The 25,460-nt window shown below is 42.2% G+C and overlaps 1 protein-coding gene across 3 annotated transcripts; it reads right to left on the reverse strand.

Annotated features, from left to right (window-relative positions):
* Positions 1–1,783: 1,783 nt before the first annotated feature.
* LOC139386509 (TLC domain-containing protein 4-B-like) lies at positions 1,784–13,962 on the reverse strand. 3 transcript variants are annotated; one of them, XM_071132088.1, is made up of 7 exons: positions 13,915–13,962; positions 11,257–11,423; positions 10,932–11,021; positions 10,753–10,811; positions 10,554–10,648; positions 4,417–4,490; positions 1,784–3,434 (listed from the first exon to the last, which is right to left on the reverse strand). In XM_071132088.1, exons 2-7 carry the CDS (start codon positions 11,409–11,411, stop codon positions 3,119–3,121), a joined length of 789 nt encoding a protein of 262 aa, XP_070988189.1. In that variant the 5' UTR covers positions 11,412–11,423; positions 13,915–13,962; the 3' UTR covers positions 1,784–3,118. The 3 variants fall into 3 exon arrangements, with proteins under 3 accessions (XP_070988189.1, XP_070988187.1, XP_070988188.1); XM_071132086.1 differs by having other exon boundaries at positions 13,593–13,954; XM_071132087.1 differs by having other exon boundaries at positions 13,106–13,933.
* Positions 13,963–25,460: the final 11,498 nt, after the last annotated feature.

A 25,460-nucleotide genomic window follows, 5' to 3' on the forward strand; every position in this document is an offset into this window, starting at 1 on the left:
TAAATCAGCAGAGGTGACCTCACAGTAGTACAATAAATCCCTGTGCCATGCCAACAGACCCCCACAGGGAAACCCGAATAGCAAAGCTTGATTTGCCCTCATGTTGGTAATAGCAAGCAGGCTAGGTAGTGTTAGGTATCAACAACCAATCCAGCACGGGCTGCAAACTAGTGAGCTTAAATTATTCAATAGCAACGTGATGTTGCAGAGTATGTGACAAAAGTAAACATTTCCCCAGCTTTGGTCCCGCCCTGTTCACGCTTGCTCAACGGTCCCCCGCCCACTACGCTTCCTTCATGAAAATAAGTGGGCTTCCTAAAAAAAAAATTTAAAAAATAGAGTGGGCTTCCCGTTTCATCGCCCCAACGTGCTATATGGAGTTAGGACTCCCATTCCATCAGCACACAAGTCGGTTTGACGTTTGTTTAGAAACAGCTGGCTATGTGAAATAGTTGTCTATTACTTTAATAAATCAATCCTCTGAAACAAACTATTGTATTATGGTTTACAGTAATAAACATAAACAGTTGGCTAACTTGCTCACAGCAGTCCGCCAATAGCCTGTTTGACGCGCGGCCCACGATACTACACAGCGAGCTGGGACCATAGAGATAGGGTACTCAACTTTGCATCTGTACCATTATAGAGTTTGTGACAGCATGTACAGCGCAATTGAGGCAATCTCAATTTTTAAGTAGTCAATTGTCTTCTTCTTGACTCCAACAGGGTCACCAAGAGGGATCAACAAATGAAGTTGGAAGTCCCATCCAATTGACTACATTTGTGACTGACCACCTCAATTCAGTCCAACCAGCTGTGGGATGTTGACCCGTTACAGTTCTGTCCTTAACCACCAGCAATCTCTCCAGATTCCCAAAGGAAGACAGCCTCAGTACACATTCCTCTGAAAATACACAAATCATGTGAGATTAATAATAGTGCCAATCGTGTCGGAAGTAAATTAAATAATCAAAAGATGGTTGTTTATGCTTTACATACCAAGTGTTGTCATCTATTACCTGTAGAGACGCCACACTGCTGCTTTTGTCACATGAGATGGCAGCAGCTTTCCACCAAAGTGTTTGTCCTGGGTGGCGTCCTGGCATTATCATTTTCATAGTTGTTGATGAAGTTCAACTAGGCTCGTAATTTAAAAATTGTCTTCATACTTACAGATGGCATACACGTTTGTTATTAAGGCACATGAAAGTTCAAATGTTCCAGAAGGCATTTCTGCCAAAGAAAGCATTTTGATTAAAACAAATAATGTTCAAATGTTTCTCCTGTGAAGTAGTGACGTGCAACATATGCCTATTTATTTAACTAGGCAAGTCAGTTAAGAACAAATTCTTATTTACAATGACGGCCTAGGAACAGTGGATTAACTGCCTTGTTCAGGGGCAGAACGACAGATTTTTACCTCTTCAGCTCAGGAATTCGTTCCTTTCAGTTACTGACCCAGCGCTCTAACCACTAAACTACCTTCCGCCCCAAAATATATCTCAATTGCATTCTCCTCGCGTCCTCTCCTTGCCTCCTTCTCAAAACCCATTGGATGAGAAAGCCAGAGGTCCCACCCCTCTGACCTTCTACTCAAATGGGTTTCGAGAAGGAGAATACGCGGCGAGTGTGCAATTGAGATTCTCCCAATGAGAAAAACGTGCCAACATTCCCTGCAGTAAATAAACATATGTTTTCTGGATAACTTTTTTAAATGATTGTGAGTGAATCAAAGTATTTAATGTAATTCAAATTCCCCAAAAAATACACGCATGCATAATAGCACGTTTTTACATTTTATTTTTTACAACAGATGGAGGTAATAATGGTGGGCAAAGTAGCCATAAGTATAGACAAAACAATGTGATGACCGAATTACACCAAAACAAGGTTAACATCAATCATTTGTTTATGAATATTGCTCAATGCGCCTTGCCCACTGTACTCCCTTCGAGTACTTTCAGTCTTGGCAAAATGGGAAATACAATGTTTGCAGTTCCGCATTGTCTCCACAAGAGAACAGGACATCTCAACAGCAGACACAAGCAAACACGTATATAGTCTGAAGTCTATTTAAAGCAGCTATGGACATTTAGTTATCACTTACTCAAAGAAGAGTACATTACTAAAATGTGTTTTTTTTTTAAATGAAATATTAAAACTACCATGGCTGTAAATGTCACGATAAATAGCATATTCTCATCCAGAAATCCAACAGGGATTTCACATTACGAAGCTGTTTCAACAGTTAATAATGAAGTATGATCAATAATTTGTTAACTCTGCAAAGTTGCTTGTGTGAAGTTCTACTGTGTGTGTGTCGGTTAGACATAAGTGCACTTTCATGGCTGATATCATAAATCACTCAGTAAGGTCACTTCTAGAGATAAAATGACACAATCTGGCATGTTTGCTATGGTTTGTCTTAATCTACCCTGATAATTTATGCACATGACTGATAATTCCTAGGCCTACTGTATGTTACAAACATGAGCAGGCTCCTGAGCAGAGAGACTTCAGTAGGAGTCTGATTAACATACATCTTTTACATTCTAATGCTGGTGAAAACACAGATTTAATGAGTAATTAGGTAAGTAAATATGTTATTTTTGTTCATATATATATATATCTCATGATATTTGTGCAAGAGCCATCTTTACAGCTTCATAAACATTAGAAAAATATGTGAGGTCCTCTTCCATTCTCGTCCATGTCCGTTCATATCATTTTGGCAATATGCACAAGACACCTTTGAGTGGACATAAACAATTTAGAAACAAAAGGGTCCAGCAGACAAGAGTATTTGTCTGTCTGTTTCCATCCATGATATCACACCGTCCATTCACTTACTCTCTAACTGTAATGACCAAGAGGAGACATAGTCCAATGGCTTTTACAATGTCCCCTCCCATCATGGTGGAGGAGTTTAGCGCTTGTTTAATTGTAAGTATTCTGGGCAGATAAGTGTAGTGGTAGGCAATTTACCTAGGGCTGGTCACGGGATAATAGGGACTCTCATGACATTTCCAGTCCATGAACCATTTGATCCAAAAACGTCCATGAACCATTTGAAGCAGACATACAATAAAATAACACCACCATTGCCTTTTTCTATCCCTCAGTGCACTTTCCCATTCTGCAGCTTTTCCACATTCACCTTTCCAGGAGAACGCAGGACACCAATGCAGCCACGGGCCATTTTATGCATCCACATCACGTTCATAATGTCTAGACAGAAACTGGGGCCCATCCAGGCACAGCGGCCACCAAAGGTCACCCGGTAGAAGGGTTCCGTCCCGTACACGGCATACATCCGGCTGTAGTACAGCGGCATGACCGCTATCCTCACCAGGAAGAAGGATGCCGTCATGGCAATGCCGTTGACCATATTTGGTAATGATCTTTTTGGATAACCAAGCACTTCAAAGAACCAGCTGAAAGATAGATAGTTAGTACAGTTATGGATGGTGACAGAGTGAGATAAGAGTTGAAGATGAACTCACTTTGTAATGGGAGTCATGGATATCAACTGGCATTGTTCCAGAAAGGTCACCTACATTACACATATATACAGTGCCTTCAGAAAGAGTCCCCAGTATTCAATGACCAGCCCTATGTAAAATGTGTATCACTACACTACAATCTTCCACCATGATGGGAGGGGACATGGTAAAAGTCATTGTACTACTGTCTTGACTTATTCTACATTTTGTTTGTTACAGCCGGAATTCAAAATGATTTCAAATAGATCCCCGGCCCCCATCTACACACAATACCCTATAATGACAAAGTGAAAACATATTTAGACATTTTATGCAATACTTATGTAAATGAGATTTTTGTATTTCATTTTCAATAAATTTGCAAACATTTCTAAAAACATATGTTTTGACATTGTTATTATGGGGTATTGTGTGTGTATATGGGTGATTCTTTTTTGTTTGAATTCAAAATGGATGAAAAAAATGTAATTAACACAACAAAATGTGGAAAAAGTCAAGGGGTGTGAACACTTTCTGAAGGCACATATACCCAGCACTTGAAAGATTTGAAGTACAATTCTTTAACATTGCATCTGTATTTTGTCTTTGTTGGATTTAAATCAGGATAATAGTGTACAATTAGAAATGTGACTCAAATGTGTTTAAGTATGAAACAAGGGTCTCTAATAATGCTGTCCGATACAAGCTTTTGGCTGGGTGTGTCTGGACTGACTTATTATAAGTAGTTAAACATTAAGGGTCAATACGGTTTCTGAAATGGTTAAATGCACTACCACCAACGGCAAAAGCCCTTCTGCAAATACATTCAGGGCACCAAATGGTTACTTTACAAGGTTCCCTCCACTTCCCAGGTAATGTTGTGCGTGCGAGTTTGCGCACGTGCATGAGTCTATTTGGCATTGAAGTTACCTACCGCTGATTCACACAAGGAGTGGAAAGCTCTGCGACCAGACGGAAGTTAGCAAAATAAGGCAACATTCCTATGCTCTAAAAGAGAAAGAACAAAGTGCAAAGAAAATAATGGCAAGAGAAGTACTCGCAATAATATTTGAGTTCAGGATAAATCATGATCGTAAAACTTACTGTACGATCTCTAAGAAGGAAAAATGTAGGTGCACTTACTGGGGTTATGACACAGTTAATAAACTTGGGTCACAGACATTTTCAAAATGTGTACAAAAAGTGGTGGTGGTGAACATTCCAGCAGTGCATGCTCATACCTCTAAGTACTGGTAAGTCCATACTGTTATTAGGCAACATGTGCTCAATGTACCACAACAGAATCCACTACAGACAAGATAGGAAGGGCCCCCCTTCTGTACCTAGCCAATTGACACAGGCCTGTTCTTTGTTTAGGCCATTTTTTGCATGTACTGTATAGTTAGCATGTTAGAGACACAAACTAGGTTAATTGATCACACATTAGGGATGCACGATATGTCGGTGAACATATCGGAATCGGCCGATATTAGCTAAAAAGAAAATGCCAACATCAGTATCGGCCCAATGTCTAGTTTAACGCCGATGTGAAAAACCAATGTCAAAGCTGATGTGTATACCTATATAAACGTAGGTACATGATGTAATGACGCCGCGTAAAATTTTGTGCTACACCTGCAACACAGCATTCCTAACCTAGCCCACAACGTCTGCTGTGTGGATGGAGCAGTCAACAAGTCGAGCAGTCATTTGAAAGAGTAAAGAAAATTACAGTGAGACAACTCAAAGGCGAAATCCATTAACGCTAAGATAATGGAATTCATTGCCCTTGATAATCAACCGTTCTCTGTCTTCGGTGATGTTGGCTTTCGCGACTGGTCGAGCACCGGTACACACTAACGTTACCAAGTACGTTATTGTTCAGATGCTGGTCTACCGGAGTTAAACACTGCTATTAGCTTCACGACATACTATGGAATGCCGTTTGGGTCTTTGCGTGTCAAAAAATACACACGTCAAATAACACTATTTGACAATAACACTATTTGACAATAACACTATTTGCGGTTAATAAGCTTTAAATTCGACACGTCAAATAACACAGTTCTATTAGAGAATGTTGTGTGTTTTGAATATGCACGTGCAAGCCATGTGCCACCAATACTATTAGTTGCACTGTCAAAGCTGTACAAAAAAGTCTGCAAATGAGCAAACACCGGCCACAAACGATGTGTTTACAATACCGCGTTTGTAATAAAGCATTATTTGTTTGACCGCAACTTCTGGGGTAGTTAGCTAGCTTTAGGTTGGTACCTAGCTAGCACCAATACAACCAGCCTGAAAACAATGACCAATAGAAACTGCCGTCATTTTCACTATTCTTAGCAATGATTTAGGAATCCTTGTAAGTATTAGCTAGGTAGCCAGTTGTTGTTCGCCTATTGAATTTGAACTTCAGTTCATGAAAATAAATAGCTAGCCAGCTCCTTAACCCTGTTGCCCAAAGCTAACGTTATAAGCAGCCAGCTAGCTTCATCTGACTAGTGAGGGTCGACTGGACTAGGTTATGTGTCGTGAAGCTAGCCACAATAAGGATTAGGCACAATCGTGGAATTTGCGGTTCGCCTTCAAAATAAAAGTGCCCCTTTGAAAGTGATGCAGGTCACAATTGGTGGAATCATGCCATGTTTAAACTAGGTAATGTTAAACAAGGTTGGATTGTGAAGCAATGGAATGGGGATTCAGTCTACTCGGTGACACCCACAGAACACAACTGTGAAGAGTTTATGCAAATATTAGCGTTGCAGCTCTTATCGTGGGACTGTGACTGTGGGAAATCACCTCCCCAGTCAGAATATTGTGTATTGACATTCATATTGCACTGTACAGCTTTACCTAAATATTGGAGATCAATGAAATGGGGTAACAGTCTACTCAATACCCAAGATATTTTTTTCTCAACGTCCTCCTCAGAGTTATCAGACTCCAAAAACATCCACGCAGTATTGTTTTTCATCTTGAATATTGTTCAATACACATAGGTTGACAATAAATGTGTCTCAATTCACAGTTGTTTCAGAGTCCCGCAATAAGAGTCACGATGCTAATGTTCTCTGGGTGTCACTGAGTAGACTGATACCTCATGTCATTGATCCACAATCCATAGGTAAGGCTGTACAGTGAAATAAGTATGCCCCCAATGAAAATCAAAAAAATAATAATACATCCAGTGTGATTTCAACAGATTTTTGTCGAATTAACAAAAAAGATTATCATATTACTCCAGTGCTAGCCTCCCTACACTGGCTTCCTGTTAAGAATAGGGCTGAATTCAAGGTTTTACTACTAACCTACAAAGCATTACATGGGCTTGCTCCTACCTTTCTTTCTGATTTGGTCCTGCCGTACATACCGACATGTACGCTACGGTCACAAGATGCAGGCCTCCTTATTGTCCCTAGAACATCTAAGCAAACAGCTGGAGGCAGGGCTTTCTCCTATAGAGCTCAATTTTTAGAGAATGGTCTGCCTATCCATGTGACTGACGTAGACTCTGTTTCGACCTTTAAGTCTTTATTGAAGACTCATCTCTTCAGTAGGTCCTATGATTGAGTGTAGTCTGGCCCAGGAGTGTGAAGGTAAACGAAAGGCACTGGAGCAACGAACCGCCCTTGCTGTCTCTTCCTAGCCGGTTCCCCTCTCTCCACTGGGATTCTCTGCCTCTAACCCTATTACAGGGCCTGAGTCACTGGCTTACTGGTGCTCTTCCATACCGTCCCTAGGAGGGGTGCGTCACTTGAGTCACTGACGTGATCTTCCTGTCCGGGTTGGCGACCCCCCCCCCCCTTGGGTTCGTGCCGTGGGGGAGATCTTTGTGGGCTATACTCGGCCTTGTCTCAAGATAGTAAGTTGAAGATGTGGTTGAAGATATCCCTCTAGTGGTGTGGGGGCTGTGCTTTGGCAAAGTGGGTGGGGTTATATCCTGCCTATTTGGCCCGGCCCAGGAGTATCGTCGGACGGGGCCAAAGTATCTCCCGACCCCTCCCGTCTCAGCCTCCAGTATTTATGCTGCAATAGTTTGTGTGTCGGGGGGCTAGGGTCAGTCTTATATCTGGAGTATTTATCCTGTCTTATCCAGTGTCCTGTGTGAATTTAAGCATTCACTCTCTCAGAGTACCTGACCCCTAGGACCATGCCTCAGGACTATTTGGCCTGATGACTCTTTGCTGTCCCCAGTCCACCTGGTCGTACTGCTGCTCCAGTGTCAACTGTTCTGCCTGCTGCTATGGAACCCTGACCTGATCACCAGACTACCTTGTCCCAGACCTGCTGTTTTCAACTCTCTAGAGACAGCAGGAGCGGTAGAGATACTCGGAATGATTGGCTATGAAAAGCCAACTGACATTTACTTCTGAGGTGCTGACCTGTTGCACCCTCTACAACCACTGTGATTATTATTATTATTAGACCCTGTTGGTCATCTATGAACATCTTGGCCATGTTCTGTTATAATCTCCACCCGGCACAGCCAGAAGAGGACTGGCCACCCCTCATAGCATGGTTCCTCTCTAGGTTTCTTCCTAGGTTCCAGCCTTTCTATGGGAGTTTTTCCTGGCCACCGTGCTTCTACACCTGCATTGCTTGCTGTTTGGGGTTTTAGGCTGTGTTTCTGTACAGCACTTTGTTACATCAGCTGATGTAAGAAGGACTTTATAAATACATTTTATTGATTGATTGATTGTCTTTGGTTGATTTTATATAACATTCCAACCTCGTTTAGCATTATCTATTCAATTATGGCATAATTCTACTATTTGTATTCATTTGCATCCCTGTCAATGACGCTCTTATTTTGAAGGCTAACTGCAAAGTCCACTATTGTGGCTAATCCTTATTGTGGCTAATCCTTATTGTGGCTAGCTTCACATAGATGGGTCCAACCACCATTAATTAATCAAATAAGAACTGTCTTATAAATTACGGTTATTTTAGAGGATGACACCTAGTTATATAGTTAGCTAGCTAACTATAGCTACTGAAACAGATTGTCGTTTTGCTATGTTTGCATCCATGAGCTAGCTAGCTTCTTTTTTTATTTTAATTTTATGACCAGAACTGTAGGTGCGCGAGACAACTTTACCAGCATCATAGCATACGTATCGATGAATCGTTGTGACATATGAAATACGAGTGATAGTGTAATAACTACATACGAAATTCATGAATTCATTAAATTATTATGTGACGTACAGTCACATTCAGGTCCTGATTGGTCAACAAGCTTATTTGACACGTCAAATAGTGTTATTTGACGTGTATCTTTTTTGACACGCAAAGACCCATGAAATCCTGGTTGAGAATGAAACGACTGAACAAATGAACAACCAAACAGCAAGTAAGTGAAAGAAATAGATTTCGATTATGTTTTACTGGTAATGAGGACATACGTAAATGCCAACAAAATAACTTTTTGGTCAGTGTGGTGCGTGTGTGTAACCTTTATTTAACTAGGCAAGTCAGTTAAGAACAAATTCTTATTTACATGACGGCCTACCCTGGACGACACTGGGCCAATTGTGCACCGCCCTATGGGACTCCCAGTCACGGCTGGATGTGATAGCCTGGATTCAAACCAGGGACTGTAGTGATGCCTTTTGCACTGAGATGCAGTACCTTAGACCGCTGTGTGTGTGTTAACTATTTAACTGTACTAGAATGCTTAAAAGGTCTCAAAAAAATTTTTTTTGGGGGGGGGGGCAAGGAAAAGATCGGATATCGGTATCGGCCAAAAATGTTATATCGGTGCATCACTAACAGAAACACACACGTTAGTGGAGGAGAGACAGAAAAAATACATACCTAAACAAAACAGAAGTGCAACTAGTGAGAACTGGCACAATTAAAGCCCCCATCCCAACATTGAAAAAGAGAACAAACACTCTAGAGAAAATAAAAGATGTATGGACTACCTATGTGGATGACATAAGTTAATGTCATGATCAATTTCATAACCTTTACTCTACAATCCATTCTAACATTACCTAAAAAAGGGACCAGTAATTAGCCAGTAGAGTTTACTAAAATAAGTCAGTGGTCATTTGGAAATATATGAGAGGTCCCTTTCTTTGTATAGTTGCATAGGTTGTAGGGTTGAAAGGTCAAAACAAGCAAAAAAGGCAGCATGCACCAATCACCATTACAGACTGAGTGAAGAGAAGGCTTCATGCAGTATAGACAGAAAATCTACAGGATGGTTTACTGGGACACAGATTAGGCCCAGTCTGGGACTAAAAAGCACTTTCAATGGCGACTCTACATTGAGCATGTTTTCTAGTCCAGGACTAGGCTGAATGTGTCCTGGAAACCCACACTACAAGCCATCACATTCCATGCAAAAAATGGTCCCAATTGTCATCATCGTTAGTCTTAGCAGCCACTGAACCTGATGGCCCAAAACACCTACACAGGACAGGACCAAGAGTGAACCGTCATCTATCTATCTATCTACCTACCTAAACACACTGTTGTCTAGCTTTCGGTGGTACATCAAATAAAGATATGCAATAAACGCAACAAAAACTACAATTTTCAGTCCAACTAGCTTCCAGATATTTCTTCTGACTCATACATGCACAAAAGACAGTGCAAAGTGTCCTTCCTCAATACAACTCAAATTGTCAGCCCAATGCCTAGTTTAAACTCTATCCTTAGCGATTTTTATATCATACAGATACAATTGAACAAGCAACATATCAAAAGTGCTTGACAACTGTAGCTACTTACACTGCACCTTCCAAAGAGGGGAGGGAAACAATTTACAGTGTTCCATTACTGGGTAATACTGCAGTAAAACACATTTTGCAATGATTAAAACTGAGTAATAACACTTGTAGCAATGTACTTGTAGGTCAATTACACAGTAACAACACTGTAAATCAAAGTGTTCCAAATACAATGCTGACTAAAGTGGAACTCTACTATTTCATCACTGACCAGACGTTTGTTATCCACTCTAACCCATCCCATCAAACTACATGTGTGTTCACCCTTGGCCCATGTCCCTTCCCCATCTTGCCTGCACATTCTGCTCTGGGTCAGTAAGGAACTCACCAGTACATAGTAGTAAGCATACAGTGCTGCCAGGTGGTGGATTACAAAAAACTTGTCCCCTATCGCCCGCCAATAGTAACATATGAGCAGCATATCTGCAAGACAGACAAGGGAGATAACTCACTGTATGGGTCAACATAATCCATGGGAATATGCAAAGTAATACAACGGTTAGACATGTCTGAAGTGGTAGACCCACCTGATAGGAGGTAGCCACAGGTTATGGCCACATTTATTTTCACCAGTGACGGATCTCCCCTATAGGCAAGATAGCACAAAGCACATGTTGAAAATATGATAAGAAAGCATGGTGTCAAATGTACAAAATATGACTTTTCTACCAAGGATTGCACACTTAGTAGTCAGGGAGATTCTTACCAGACAGGGTCTTCATTGACTGCATCATCATGAAGTAATATGTAGAGACAAAAAAGCCCCACTATGAAGGCGTGCAATGTAGACACAGTTCTAGAAAACACAAAAAACAGACACAAATACTCATAAAAGCATACTTCCTTAAACGTAACATTTGGCGGCAGCGGTGGGATTCCACGCATATGGACAATTCTCGACAACGATATTTGAGAGTGTCTACGCTCAGAAATATGCTTCAACTGGGAAAATGATAATACAATAGGTTGTCTGATAGGAGCTTAGATTGAATAGTCAATAATATCATTTCTCAGAGGATCAGATGCTGTACCTGGAGTTCCACTCTATGGTGTGTCTGGGACTGAGACGGTGGTACCCAGGAAAGAACTGAGCAGAGATCCAGGGGCTGACAAAGTGGAACAGACACTGGAACGTCACAAAGCTGGTGGCGGCGATGGACAGGACCAGCGGAGAGAAGCTCTCCATGATCACTCGTTACTGAGAGAGATAGAAAAAACAGACAGGGGAATGTGAGTTCATAGAGTGTCAAATAGGAGCGTGAGATATGAAAACATACAGCACAGTAAGTCAAGACTACATCAACTGATATTTTATACTAATACACTCACTCAGAGAAAGAGATGCAATAGTTTCTCTCTCAAAAGGATAGGTGTCAATTATTGGCACCCCTAAAGATTCTTATAAATAAAATCTGCATTCATTTTCAACTTTTTAAAATTAATTTCACCTTAAAAAAAATGTCAAATGCAGCCATTTTTAATCTCTACATCAAAACATTTCTGGGTAACAATTAAGTACCTTACTGTGATTGTTTTAAATAAAAAAACTATCATGCAAAAATAAAAATACTGGGGCTTCTTAGCAAAGAAACATTTCTCATGCAATACTTTTGCTAGGACTGTCTGGGAGTGGTCTAAGTGGGGAGGGGAACATTTTAAAATAGCTGTTATTGGCAGAGAGGTTTGAAACTCTGTCTTACTGGTCTATTAACTCATTTACAGCCTGTAACCAAGCAGCCCAAAACAAAATCCTGCCAAAAGAGGGTGACATGAGGCAGTCTTTTCAAACAGCTCTTACAATAAAAGCTCATTATCAGTTTTACAATATCACAGTATTATTCCAAACTCAGTGTGGAAATCAAAAGGTTGGAACTGGTTCAGGGAACAGAACTGAAAACAAGCAAACTTTTTGAGGACCTGAACCCGAAACAAAAGTGACCTACACTGTTCAGGAGCAGAACCGTTATTTTAAAAGCAAGGGTGAAGGGGCGTAGTAGATGGCCCTGACCTTCTGTTCACCTGTCATTACTAAAGCTGGAGCGAACATATTTTACGGAAGGATTTATTTGGCGGGAGGCATTTTAGGAGGAAGTGAAACTGTATGGCAAACTGCATTCCTAAAAGTTACTTGAAGCGTTTCTGTATTTCTTGTTTTTTGAGGTTCTCAATCGTAGAACAACTCAAATTCTGCTCGACTCCCTACTAAGAATAACATGTCCATGTAGAAGTGTGGATTCCTCAAAATGGTGAGAAACATTCCTAGTGCCCTTAAGAAAATCGGTGAATGAACCAAACCTCACCTTTAGCTAACAGGAGTGGGCCGACCAATCATACTTGTAATCAACACTTTGACCGCATCTGGCTCTGTGTCAAAATCACTGATGGTCTGTAACTAAATACAGGGACACAAGCAGATCCCCCTACATGTCCCCACAGCCCTAAACCCCAACCCTCCTCCACAAATGAAAGGAAACATGGGGAACCTCGCCAAGCTCTCCTCAAGTGTCTGGGTCAGGCAGTTGTTGATCACAAGTGAACCTGTCTGAACTAGCCAATGACTGAGGAAATATAAGAAATTGTGGAATAGCCTAAATTGTGGTCAGACAGAAATCTGAACAGCTGACCTGTTTTAAGATAAAGTAGACAGCATACTTTTTCAAACTAAAGCACGAATAACTACCGTACAATACAACATTATCTCTACAGTAGACACCGAGTACCGTATACTGTAGTACTGGGTTATGAGGCTCGATACTGTATTGACAGCAGTCCATAAGACAATAGCATCACTTAAGTGTGATAATGATAGGTCAATACAGGCAGACAACTGATACAAGGCAAGCATATCGCACACCATTGACAGAAGCATACTGTACTTACCCTCAAGTCACTGTCGTAGTTTCTAAGCAATGCTATTCCCCCGAGTAGAGGTGCTACATGGAGTAACTTGCACTGGCAATGACACCCTATAACCGTCCCGTCAACGTGCGCTACAGGAGTGCGAGTAAGGACAAGTGCATTTCAAGGATAATTTCCGAATATATAAATATCCCCCGTGATGTCGAAACCCAGGCTGTGTACAAGAGAGTACCCGTAAAACTGGCTGCCCGACATATTTAGGAAAAATGACTACATCGCAACGCAGGCTGTGTAGATCTACAATAGGAGTTGGTCGCTATACGGACAACCGCTTTACACCTAGGCTGAGATTTTTATATCGACTAAAAGGTAAACGCGTAAAACTGGTAGCGCGAAATATTTGGGCTGAAATGACTAGAATGACTTCAGCATTTGTTCATGCAGGAGAAAATGTAAACAATCCTGTTTTATGACTTTTTTGCTTTAGCTAGTGACGCTGTCAACTTACCTTGTTTTTCACATAGTCACGAAATGGCTTTGAAATAGCCTAATCATAACGCTGCCTTTCCATATTTTAAAGAAAACTGATGCTCAAGTTAATACAAGTTAGCTATATTTGGATTGACTAGGCCTATTCCTTTGTGGCTTTTTTTCCCCGAAAAGATTTAGCCTAAGCCTGTTTTGAAAGCCACTGTTAGGCGATGAATTCATCTGATGTTTGACAGTTGCACCCAGATGTAAGCTACTTCTTGCTTTTTTTTTAAACAATAGTTTTTACAGTCTATTGTCTTCTAAAGTCAGATATCTATCTTCCTCCCTCCATTTCGCACCTCTCCCTGTATGTCGCTTATGCTGCTGCTTCTTCTTCTTCTTCTTTTGTGGATTTTTTTTTTAAATGGCGGTTGGCAACCAACTTTAATGTGCATTACCGCCACCAACTGGACTGGAGTGTGGACCAGAAACAGGGAAGGCTTCGACTATAACTCTTTAACAAAAAAATGGATTCAGCCACAAACATATTCAGCCTGTTCCCACTTGACACGTGTCCAAACTTTTTACAATTCTGGCAGTGGATTGTACACAAACGCTCTCCGGCGTATTTTATATACCCCAACTTTATATGCGTCGGTAGCTCTTCCTAAAACATCCGTAATGTGCGTGTGCGTATTGTGTGACGAAACATATTGTTATAATCTCAGAGTTAAAATGTACATGTAACAGTACAACTTTAGACCGTCCCTTCGCCCGTACCCGGGCGCGAACATCAACAACAGTCACCCACGAAGCATCGTTACCATTGCTCCACAAAATCCGCGGCCCTTGCAGAGCAAGGGGAACTACTACTTCAAGGTCTCAGAGCAAGTGAACGCTATTTAGCGCGCTAACTAAGCTAGCCGTTTCACATCCGTTACACTCACCCCCCTTTTGACCTTCCTCCTTTTCCGCAGCAGCCAGTGATCCGGGTTAACAGCATCAATGTAACAGTATAACTTCAGACCGTCCCCTCGCCCATACCCGGGCGCGAACCAGGGACCCTCTGCACACATCAACAACAGTCACCCACGAAGCATCGTTACCCAGCCGTTTCACATCCGCTACATACATACATTATTTTTTGTAGAGTTTCCTATTGGTCGGCCGGAGCCGTTTATGATGAGGCAGGACAATAATTTTTTTCATGAGCATGGCCTTATTTCTATTACAGCATGATGGATGACTGTCATTCATTTTCCATTCAGTTCAATGTAACACATCGATAGGTTTTCCCTATACCCATCATGAGTTTGCTACAAACTAGCCTATGAATTAAAGTTTACAATGTAGGTGCACACAGGTTGGGAGAAAAAATGTAGATGACTGACTATATCTTGATGACAGATCCTCAACACAAAACTTGCAGAACAATAAGAATCTTTTGTGAAATTCACACAAGACCAGATCATGCGAAGGTACGGCGCAAGGCCTGCTAGTTATGTCTCTTGAATTCCCCATCGATGAGGTACCAGCTTTTCTCACAAGATGGCTGCTCTTCTACTGCCCCTTCCTCCAATAGATTTGTGCATTTTGGACAGACAGTGGCAGTGGTATGGACAGACAGTGGCACATTCAATACCGCCTTGCACACTCATGCCTGCATCTAGCTTATCCAGGGTGTAATCATTAGTCCAACAGTTAGTCTAAAATTCAGATATTTTTTATCCCTGTGTCGTTTGCTTCCGTTTAATAAACGTTTTGCAACTGTTTCGGCGGAATGAATACTCTGATCACGCATAAACACAGTTCACTTTCATAGCAACCACATTGCATTCCTTCTCTCCTCAATGCACTCTCCTCCTCTCACCTTTTCCCTTCGTTTGTGGACTTCAATGAACAACACATCAGCTGTATGTGACCAGGCGAAAAAACCTTTCCAAGCCAAACCATGCCATAACCACTACACACAGCCTACACCGTTGTCCCCATATTTGCTAAAGTAACGTCCTAGTCAACATAGCTAATAGAACTAATGCGCAAGTAAATCCACTACAATCATTCACGTCACAGTGTATAGTCAGTAAGCAGTTACACCGGCGGGCCCCGGTGGCAATAAAATAATAAAACCAAAAGCTTACCTTGACTTGGAAGAGTTCCGGTGTTGTGTTGGATAGTCATAGCCAGCTAGCTAACATAGCACACCTCTGTTTGAGCCAGGTGTTCGAGTAACTAAACTAGCCAGCTGCATTTGCTAGCTAAGTAAGTGAAACTGAAAGTGAAAAAATATGAAAATCTCTCTCTCTCTCTCTCTTGCTTCTTCATTTTTGAAGAAATTAATTTGTTGAAAACAGTTCAACTATTGTCTTTCTCTCTCTTTTAGTCAACTACTCACCACATTTTATACACTGCAGTGCTAGCTAGCTGTAGCTTATACTATCAGTACTAAATTCATTATCTGACCCTTTGATAGGGTGGATAACATGTCAGTTCATGCTGCAAGAACTCTGATAGGTTGGAGTACATCCTCCGGAAGTTGTCATAATTACTGTGTAAGTCTATGGAAAGGGGTGAGAACCAAGAGCCTCCTAGGTTTTGTATTGAAGTCAATGTAGCAAGAGGAGAATGGAAGCTAGTTGTCCTCCGACTACACCATGGTGCTACCAAACAGAATGCTGTTGAGGCTACTGTAGACCAATTTAAAACAGTGTGTTTTAATTAATTATTTGGTGACTATATTTAGTATAGGTTTATCTAAAAATGATAACTTTTTCAATGTTTTACATTTTTTTTTAAATTACATTCACTGAGAAGTATGGTCCTCCCCTTCCTCCTCTGAGGAGCCTGCTCCACTGGTCGGTTTCGGAGTTTCCACGTTCTTAGTTGTGTTGAACGTGGAAATAAGAACCGTGTGGAGTATCGTACTACTTTACTGTATGCCATTCACCCATAGCATGTCATTGAACCAGTCATATAAGTAAACAGTGTTGTGGGAACGCTAATGCCACAATATGACCAACATATTCAGTTGCTCTCTTGTCCTCTATCCAGTTGCTAGTCGACTTGATAAAGGACCAGACAACCCCCAGTGAATCCTTGTGCTCTCTGGAGCAACTGTCTACTTCTGATGTGTTGCAACAGCTACTCATGATTGATGTAAAAATAATCAACTGGGGCTGATATGCTTGATCCCTTCTTATTACAGCTTTCTGCTACATTGATTGCGGAAGCATTAACACATATTTTAAACTTGACAATTATATCAAGTACTATCCCTAGAGTTTGGAAGGCGGCCCATGTACTTCCTCTACATAAAGGTGGCGACCAGAGTGATTAAAATAATTATCGTCTCATTTCCAAACTCTCTTGCTGTCACGCCCTGACCTTAGAGATCCTTTTATGTCTCTATTTTGGGTTTGGTCAGGGCGTGAGTTGGGGTGGGCATTCTATGTTGTGGGTTCTATGTTTTCTTTTCTGCGTGTTTGGCCGGGTGTGGTTCTCAATCAGAGGCAGCTGTCTATCGCTGTCTCTGATTGAGAACCACACTTAGGTAGCCTTTTCCCACCTGTGTGGTGTGGGTAGTTATTTTCTGTTTAGTGGGTTTCGCACCTGACGGAGCTGTTTCGGTTGTTCTTTTGGTTATTCAGTGTTCAGTTAAATAAAGATGCCGAACATGTACCTGCTGCACCTTGGTCCTCACCTTCTTCCACCAATGGCCGTTACAGAACTACCCACCACCAAAGGACCAAGCAGTGTGGAGAAGAGGACTGGACATGGGAACCGGCGGAAGCAGCAGGAGAAGGGAACCGGAGATACGAAGGAACACGACTGGCAAGGAAGCCCGAGAGGCAGCCCCAATAACTTTTTTGGGTGCGGCACACGGGGAGTGTGGCAGAGTCAGGTTGGAGATCTGAGCCCACTCCCCGTGCTTACCGTGGTGATCATGGGACTGGTCAGGCCCCGGGCTATGGGGTGAAATTGGAGGTGAGCAAAGGAAGCGAAGCCGAGACTGTGAAGGAGTTGATGGAGAGATTGGAGGAGAGAGCAATGAGAGAGCTGCTGTGTTGGTGCATGAGGCACGACATCCACCCGACGGAGCGTGTCCACGATTTGATGTCACCTGAGTCAACTCTCCATACTCGTCCTGAGGTGCGTGCTAGCCGTCTGGTGAAGACCGTGCCAGCCCCACGCACGCACCAGGCCTCCTGTGCACCTCCCTAGCCCTGCACGTCCTGTGCCAGCTCGGCGCTACAGCTCTCCAATACGTGCTCTGAGCTCGGTGCGCTACATTCCAGCTCCCCGCATCTGCCGGGCTAGGGTGAGGATCCAGCCAGGACGGATGGTGCCAGCCCTGCTCTCCAGAACTCCAGTGCGTCTCCTCGGGTCAGGATATCCTGCGTCGGCTCTGCGCACTGTGTCTCCTGTGTGTCTGCACAGCCCAGTGCGTCCTGTGCCTGCGCCCTGCACGTGCCAGGCTAAAATCACCATCTAGCCAGGACGGGTTGTGCAGGCCTTTAGTTCAAGACCTCCAGTGCGCCTCCACGGCCCGGTCTATCCTGTGCCTCCTCCAAGGACCAGGCTGTCTCTCTGTCTCCTCCCTCCAGGTTCTCCCTTCACTCCGGCGCTGCCAGAGTCGCCCTTCACTCCGGCGCTGCCAGAGCCGCCCGCCTGTCCGGCGCTGCCAGAGCCACCCGCCTCTGGGGCCCGCGGCGAGGGTCCCTAGTCCGTGGTCGGCAGCGAGGGTCCCCGCTCCAGAGGCGCCACCTAAGTGGGCCAAGACTAAGGTGGAGCGGGGTCCCGCACAAGAGCACGTCCCGCACAAGAGCCGCCACCGCGGACAGATGCCCACCCAGACCCTCCCCTATAGGTTTAGGTTTTGCGGCCGCAGTCCGCACCTGGGGGGGGGGGGGGGGGGGGGGGGGGGGGGGTGGTACTGTCACGCCCTGACCTTAGAGATCCTTTTATGTCTCTATTTTGGGTTTGGTCAGGGCGTGAGTTGGGTTGGGCATTCAATGTTGTGGGTTCTATGTTTGTTTTTTCTGTGTGTTTGGCCGGGTGTGGTTCTCAATCAGAGGCAGCTGTCTATCGCTGTCTCTGATTGAGAACCATACTTAGGTAGCCTTTTCCCACCTGTGTGGTGTGGTTAGTTATTTTCTGTTTCGCACCTGACGGAGCTGTTTCGGTTGTTCTTTTGTTGTTTTGGTTATTCAGTGTTCAGTTAAATAAAGATGATGAACATGTACCACGCTGTACCTTGGTCCTCACCTTCTTCCACCAACGGCCGTTACACTTGCCTGGCAAAAATCCTGGAATCATTGATTAATACTCAGCTTAGATCCCTTTTAACTGCTACATATTTTCTGAATGTAAAACAGTCAGGGTTCAGACCAGGTCATAGTACCATCTCTGCTACTTCTATGGTTTTAAATTATGTCATAAATTGTTTAGATACGAAGAAATACTGTGCTTCCCTCTTCATTGACCTGTCCAAGGCATTCACACGGGTGGATCACACCTTAATTATTCAGAAACTCTCTACGATTGGCTTAGATCGGGCTGCTTGTAGCTGATTTGAGAATTATTTAAAAGACAGATCAGTGTGTACTTACTGATGGTGTTAAATCAAGATTTCTAAACATAACAAAAGGTGTCCCACAGGGTTCAATTCTTCGTCCAGTTCGTTTCACTATTTATATTAACAGCATTGGTCTATTTGTACAAAACTAACTTTCATCAAGAATGCAGATGACACTGTTGTATATGCTACTACACCTACGGAGGCTCAGGCTCTCACTCTTCAATCTGATTTTACAACGTTGCAGAAAGCCTTGGTTGACCTGTAGTTGGTACTAAATGCTGGTAAAACCAAGTACATGTTTTTTGCCAAATAATGTAACTGATTTGTGCATAACTACGTTAGATGGTGCCCTCATTGATTGTGTCCCCGTCTATAAATATCTGGGCATCTGGATTGATGAAAAGCTATATTTTAAAAAGCATGTTGGAAGAGTTAGTCAAGAAATTAAGAATTAAGTTGGGCTTATTCTATAGGAATAGGGCTTGCCTTTCATTAAATAGTAGAAAACAGATGATTCAGTCTACATTTATTCCTGTTATAGATTATGGCGATATTATATACATGAATCCAGCTACAGTAACAGTGTTTTGAAGCCCTTGGACACAATTTATCACACCGCACTTTGTATTATCACATCTGACAGTTTTGACACTCACAACTGCATTGTTTATCATAAAGTTGGTTGGACCTCACTAAAAACGCATAGGTCACATCATTATTCTGTTTTTGTTTATAAAGCCTTACTCAATAAACTTCCAATTTACTTAACAGCATTGTTGAAATATAGAAACTCAGAACACTACACTAGATTTCAAGATTGGTTATTTAAGGAGACTCCACATGTATCCACAGAGTTGGGTAAATCCGCCTTTTCCTACCAGGCCCCAATCATGTGGAATAATCTCCAAGCAACGTTTCATTTGGATATGTTGTCTCTGGGTCAGTTGTGAAGAAAGACCAGGAATTTTTATATTGATACATGTGTTTGTTTGATTGTTTCTATAATATTTGCGATTTAATTTAATACATGTGTTTTAAATTGTGAATAATTGTATTTTCTGTATTGTTCACAGGGCACATTTGCAAATGAGACCTGGGGCTCAAAGTGTTTACCCTGGTTAAATAAAAGTGCATACAAAATATAGCTGTTTACAATCACCACTAGATGGTGGGATTCCCTTTCTGTTTTTCACCTGCTTTATTTCACCAACACAACTCTTTCCCACTGACGAATACAGTATTTACACGTTCTTGAGTAGTCTCAAGCAAGCTGAGGAATTCTTACATGACATAGCTAGCTTATGTGATATTATATCAAATTAAAGTACAACAACACTCATAATGTGTTGCTTCATGTATGATTAATAGGCTACTGTATGCATGATTTCCTTCATCAATTAGGCTACCTGAGGTTCCTCTACGTAAGTGAATATGATTTGAACATGGTTTAATATCCAATGTTATGCCATGAGCTGAAGTATATGACTACTGATTAATCTAGCCGATGGTTTATACTCACAAAATAAATATGTTCCGTTACAAAACAAATCAGCATTCCAAGAGGCTAATTACTAATAGCATCAACTGGCTTACAGTAATAATTCAGAAACCTTGATTTGTTCTGGATAATATTTAACCAAACTAATTCCAAAAATCTCTCTCTGCATGTTCCGTAATAACAATATTCCAAAAACTCTGCATGTTCTACAGGCCAACCGCTTTGAGGACAATACAGTGCCACCAACACGGCCCGTTGCAAAGGACTGTGGGCTCTCCTTCTCCCTGGCAGACGGGAATAAGACATTTATACGTGTTAAACCTCGCAAGGCTGCCGTGCCAGACGACATCCCCAGCCGCGTCCTCAGAGCATGCGCAGACCAGCTGGCTGGTGTGTTTACGGACATATTCAATCTCTCCCTATCCCAGTCTGTTGTCCCCACATGCTTCAGATGGCCACCATTGTTCCTGTACCCAAGAAAGCAAAGGTAACTGAACTAGATGACCATCTGTCATCATGAAGTGCATTGAGATGCTAGTCAATGATCATATCACCTCCACTTTACCTGTCACCCTAGATCCACTTCAATTTGCTTACTGCCCCAATAGGTCCACAGACGATGCAATCGCCATAATACTGCACACTGCCCTATCTCATCTGGACAAGAAGAATACCTATGTAAGAATGCTGTTCATTGACTACTGCATAACCGCCTGGCACGGCAACTGCATTGCCCACAACCGCAAGGCTCTCCAGAGGGTGGTGCGGTCTGCACAGCGCATCACCAGGGGCAAACTACCTGACCTCCAGGGCACCTACAGCACCTGATGTCACAGGAAGGCCAAAAGATCATCAAGAACAACAACCACCCGAGCCATTGTCTGTTCACCCCGCGACCATCCAGAAGGCGATGTCTTTACAGGTGCATCAAAGCTGGGACCCGAGAGACTGAAAAACAGCTTCTATCTCAAGACCATCAAACTGATAAACAGCCATCACTAACACCCAGAGGCTGCAGCATACATACAGACTTGAAATCATTGGCCACTTTAACAAATGGATCACTAGTCACTTTAATAATGGGACTTTAATAATGTTTACGTATCTTGCATTACTCATCTCATATGTATATACTGTATTTTATACCATCTATTGCATCTTGCCTACACCACTCTGTCATTGCTCATCCTTATATTTATATGTATATATTATTATTCCATTCCTTTACTTAGATTTGTGTGTATTGGGTAGTTGTGGAATTGTTAGATTACATGTTAGATATTGCTGCACTGTCGGAACTAGAAGCACAAGCACTTCGCTACACTCACAATAACATCTTGCTAACCATATGTATGTCACAAATACAATTTGATTTGAACCTGTTATTACTGTAAATGGGGCCAAACATCTGATGAGGTACATCGGATGACGTGTTACCTTAATTATGAGAGCTAATTACTCAAATTACTTAACGAATACCTCTGAATGCCTCAGCTACGATTTGCAAAGAGGTTTAGAAAGTGTAGATGAATCACTTTTTAATTGTTGTCAAACCTTTTAAATGTTTAAATGTTTAATGGTCATGGTACAGAGGGCTGAATGAAAAGTGTATTGTGAAAGTCAAGGAAATTACCCCATTGAAATGACATAACTTTTATGACTTATCTTGCCTATTTAAAGGTTATTGTCTCCATGTATAGATATACTGTAAACAGTGAGATGTTAACATTGAATTAGACTTGACTGGGCCTTTTAATCCTTGTGATTCATTAAGAAGCATTCCCCTCTCTCTCTCTCTCTCTCTCTCTCTCTCTCTCTCTCTCTCTCTCTCTCTCTCTCTCTCTTCTGTCTTTTGCTCTCTCTGTCTCTTGCTCTCTCTCTTTCTTTCTTTCTTTGTCTCTCTCAGATGTCTAGGCTAAGGGGAAAGTATGTGTCTGAGCTTTACTGCATGTCTACTCTACATAGGTCAGGGTCAACAAAGGGGTTCTAATTAGCAGTGTGTAGCACCACATCTCAGTGTAATCTGCTGATACAGGACCTCAGTCACCATTCTATAGAGTGTTTTTGAGTCAGATTCTCCATATCTAATAGGGCTCCAACTCCATGTTTGTTTGGAAGGAAACCATACATGACAGAGGGGGCCAAGAGTCACAGATGGGGAGTGTGTACAATAGAGTTGGGAGGAGTGGGATGGTTGGGTTACCACGATGGAGAGGGAAAGTTGGTGGGGAGGGGAAATTCACATCTATTCTTTCCTCTAGTCGACCTGAAACTTTTGAAAAGTGTGGGGCAAATGGCCACATAGGTGATAAAAAAATGCCTTTTAAACACATTGAATACATCTAGTCCTGAATCTGGGCGGATTTCTTGTTCGGTTTCTAGTAAATCATGCATGACAGTAGGAGCCAATGTCCATAGCTGGGGAGAATTCTGAGTTGGGATGAGTGGGATGACGGGCTCACCGCATAGGAGAGGGAAACTTGGCACTCCCAGATATGTGATGACCATACAAGGGCATTTGAATGAGATCATGAGATAAGTTCTTCAAGTACCGGTACATTAATCCCAAGAGGCCCAGACATGGTGAGTACTATCTTTGTTGCCTGACGACTCAAACTTAATTATTTGGCTACTCTATGTTCACAACATACTTCAGTCTAAGACTGCCATCGCTGAAGTTCTTTGTAGTGACGTCAAAATAATGGGTGTTGTACAAAACAAAGTCATCAGTGATTGGATCATCTCTAACCAATCAGAATATCAAAGCCAATGGCAAATTTTCGAATGCCGCTTTACCCACTTGTGTTGTGGCTCTGGCCCAACCCATCGGTTTCTGGGACAAATCAGAACGGTTAGAATGTGTTTGCATTCTAGAAATCATCGGGAAGTATTCAGATCCAGTATTCAGATCCAGACTCACGGAGGGAGTTCTATTAATCTGAGCTGTGGTGCACTGGTCTGTGGCCTGTGACGTGAACGGGCAAAAGCGGTGAGGGTGGAGCACCCTTCTCAAATGGAACAGTAATCTGCGCTGCTCGGACATGTTGTCAACAAGGCAGCATGGTGCATCGTCCAGAAACATACAACATATATTTTCCATAAAACTAGTTTTCATTGGTAGGCAGAAAAAGCATTTTTATCAAAAGCAATCACTTTCGCAATTGAAAATACAGATTTGTTCACACTACTCCACGTGGTTAATCTAGCCTAGGCTAGAGTCGACTTCGCTGTGGGCTTTGAATGGGGGACCTGGCTTATACCCAGGAGGCAGCCCGGTTCCCCCCAAAATAATTATAATCCAAAATAAATCCAATCACTTTTCCCTGGTGCAAACTCCTACCATGAGTGTAATATGGTCCAGATAATCAAATCCACTCATTGCGGAAAATAAACTAATATCTATGGGCATGGCATAGCATTTGGCCTGAGAAAGGAGTTTGGGTCGCCAGGCAACTATCTTTTCCTACAGTGGGAGCTATTCTCATGCTGGGAAAAATGGGAAATTGTGTTTTATTTTACTGGGTAGTATTTGATGGACAATGGCTGGTTGCCAGTACTCTGCTCTACTCATTTTTTAGTTAGAGCACTATAGATTAACAAACACACGCACACACACACACACAAAACATGAAAACAGACATATCTGTTTCTGCTCATTTTTAACACTCAGGAATACAGTTCCATGCCATGTAGCCTATTTCCCGGCAGGACCTGATGTAGAGAGAGAGAAAAAATGACTGATGGACTTAACAGTAAATGTCTTGGCATTGCAATGTGCTGAAATAAGCCCACTGCCAGTTTCCATGAGAAATGTCTTCTGCACTACGCAATTGTCTTACCTTGTACAATAGTTTTCGGTAAATTGAAAGTCTTAGCTATCTCCCTTCCTAAGCAAAATCATAATGGCTAACAGTCATTGCTTCAGGGAACTGTGGATCAAGCACGCAGTAAGTAGTACACTACCTACAGTAATTGTGCAGTTGGCATTTATTCGTTGTTGGTGAACAAAAAATGATGCACAGTAATAATTACGTAACAGGTTCAACTGGAACAAGAGCTGAATCAGATCAGCGGAGTCTGTATAGTCACTGCTTGTGCAAGTTGGAAAAAGGTCATTGAATTTCCATTCACAGTTTGTTTTTCATTTTTTTGTGGCAACTGTTACCTACCTAGGTGAATACCAATTCCCTCCCTTACTTTTTTTCTCATCACCTAAGTAACATCCAAAACACCAGAATCATACGCATGAATATGTTTCATGTACAGAAGGAAAATGTTTGACATAGACAGTATAGACACTCAATCCGACAGTAATAATAACATGCACTTGACTCTTTCTATGAGGCATATACAGTAATAGTATGATTGTCATCATGAAAAAAATGTCAAATGACTTTTTCTCAGACATTTAACCCAGAACTATTTCAGGAGTGGAGACAGACTAGTAGACTAGACCTAGACCACCCTGAGTGTTTCAGAGGAAAAGGCAGAGACTGAGACCCAGCTAGTCCTCACGGTGGGAATCGCATGGGGAGTTCTTCAGAGGGTAGCTCTGTTTGTGTTATTTTCAGGATGAGCAGTTCTGGCAGCAAGTTTCCATTGTGGACAGTCTTCCTGTTTATGGACACTTGGAGTCCCTTGATGGCACTGCTCAGGGGACAGGAAACACATGGAGGGAGGGGGAGGGATGCAGGGAGGGAGGGAATGATTTGTTTGCATTCAGCCAACTTAAGTAGAAATAGTATAGACAGAGACTTACTAGAGGCAGTTTTTTTAGAGCTGATCTCAGTCTAGTGTAAACTTGTCATTTCTCAATGCATTGTGGAAGG

This window comes from Oncorhynchus clarkii, chromosome 28 (genome assembly GCF_045791955.1).
Source record: "Oncorhynchus clarkii lewisi isolate Uvic-CL-2024 chromosome 28, UVic_Ocla_1.0, whole genome shotgun sequence".
In the NCBI taxonomy this organism is placed as follows: Eukaryota; Metazoa; Chordata; class Actinopteri; order Salmoniformes; family Salmonidae; genus Oncorhynchus; species Oncorhynchus clarkii.

Excerpts from the sequence above, each read along its gene's own strand:
- LOC139386509 (XM_071132088.1), bottom strand. The coding sequence starts at position 11,411 with ATGGAGAGCTTCTCTCCGCTGGTCCTGTCCATCGCCGCCACCAGCTTT. Across the intron at positions 10,649-10,752 it reads CTGTGGCTACCTCCTATCAG|ATATGCTGCTCATATGTTAC; the intron begins GTGGGTCTACCA and ends TCTGTCTTGCAG. Across the intron at positions 4,491-10,553 it reads ATGCTTACTACTATGTACTG|AGCATAGGAATGTTGCCTTA; the intron begins GTGAGTTCCTTA and ends TTTCTCTTTTAG.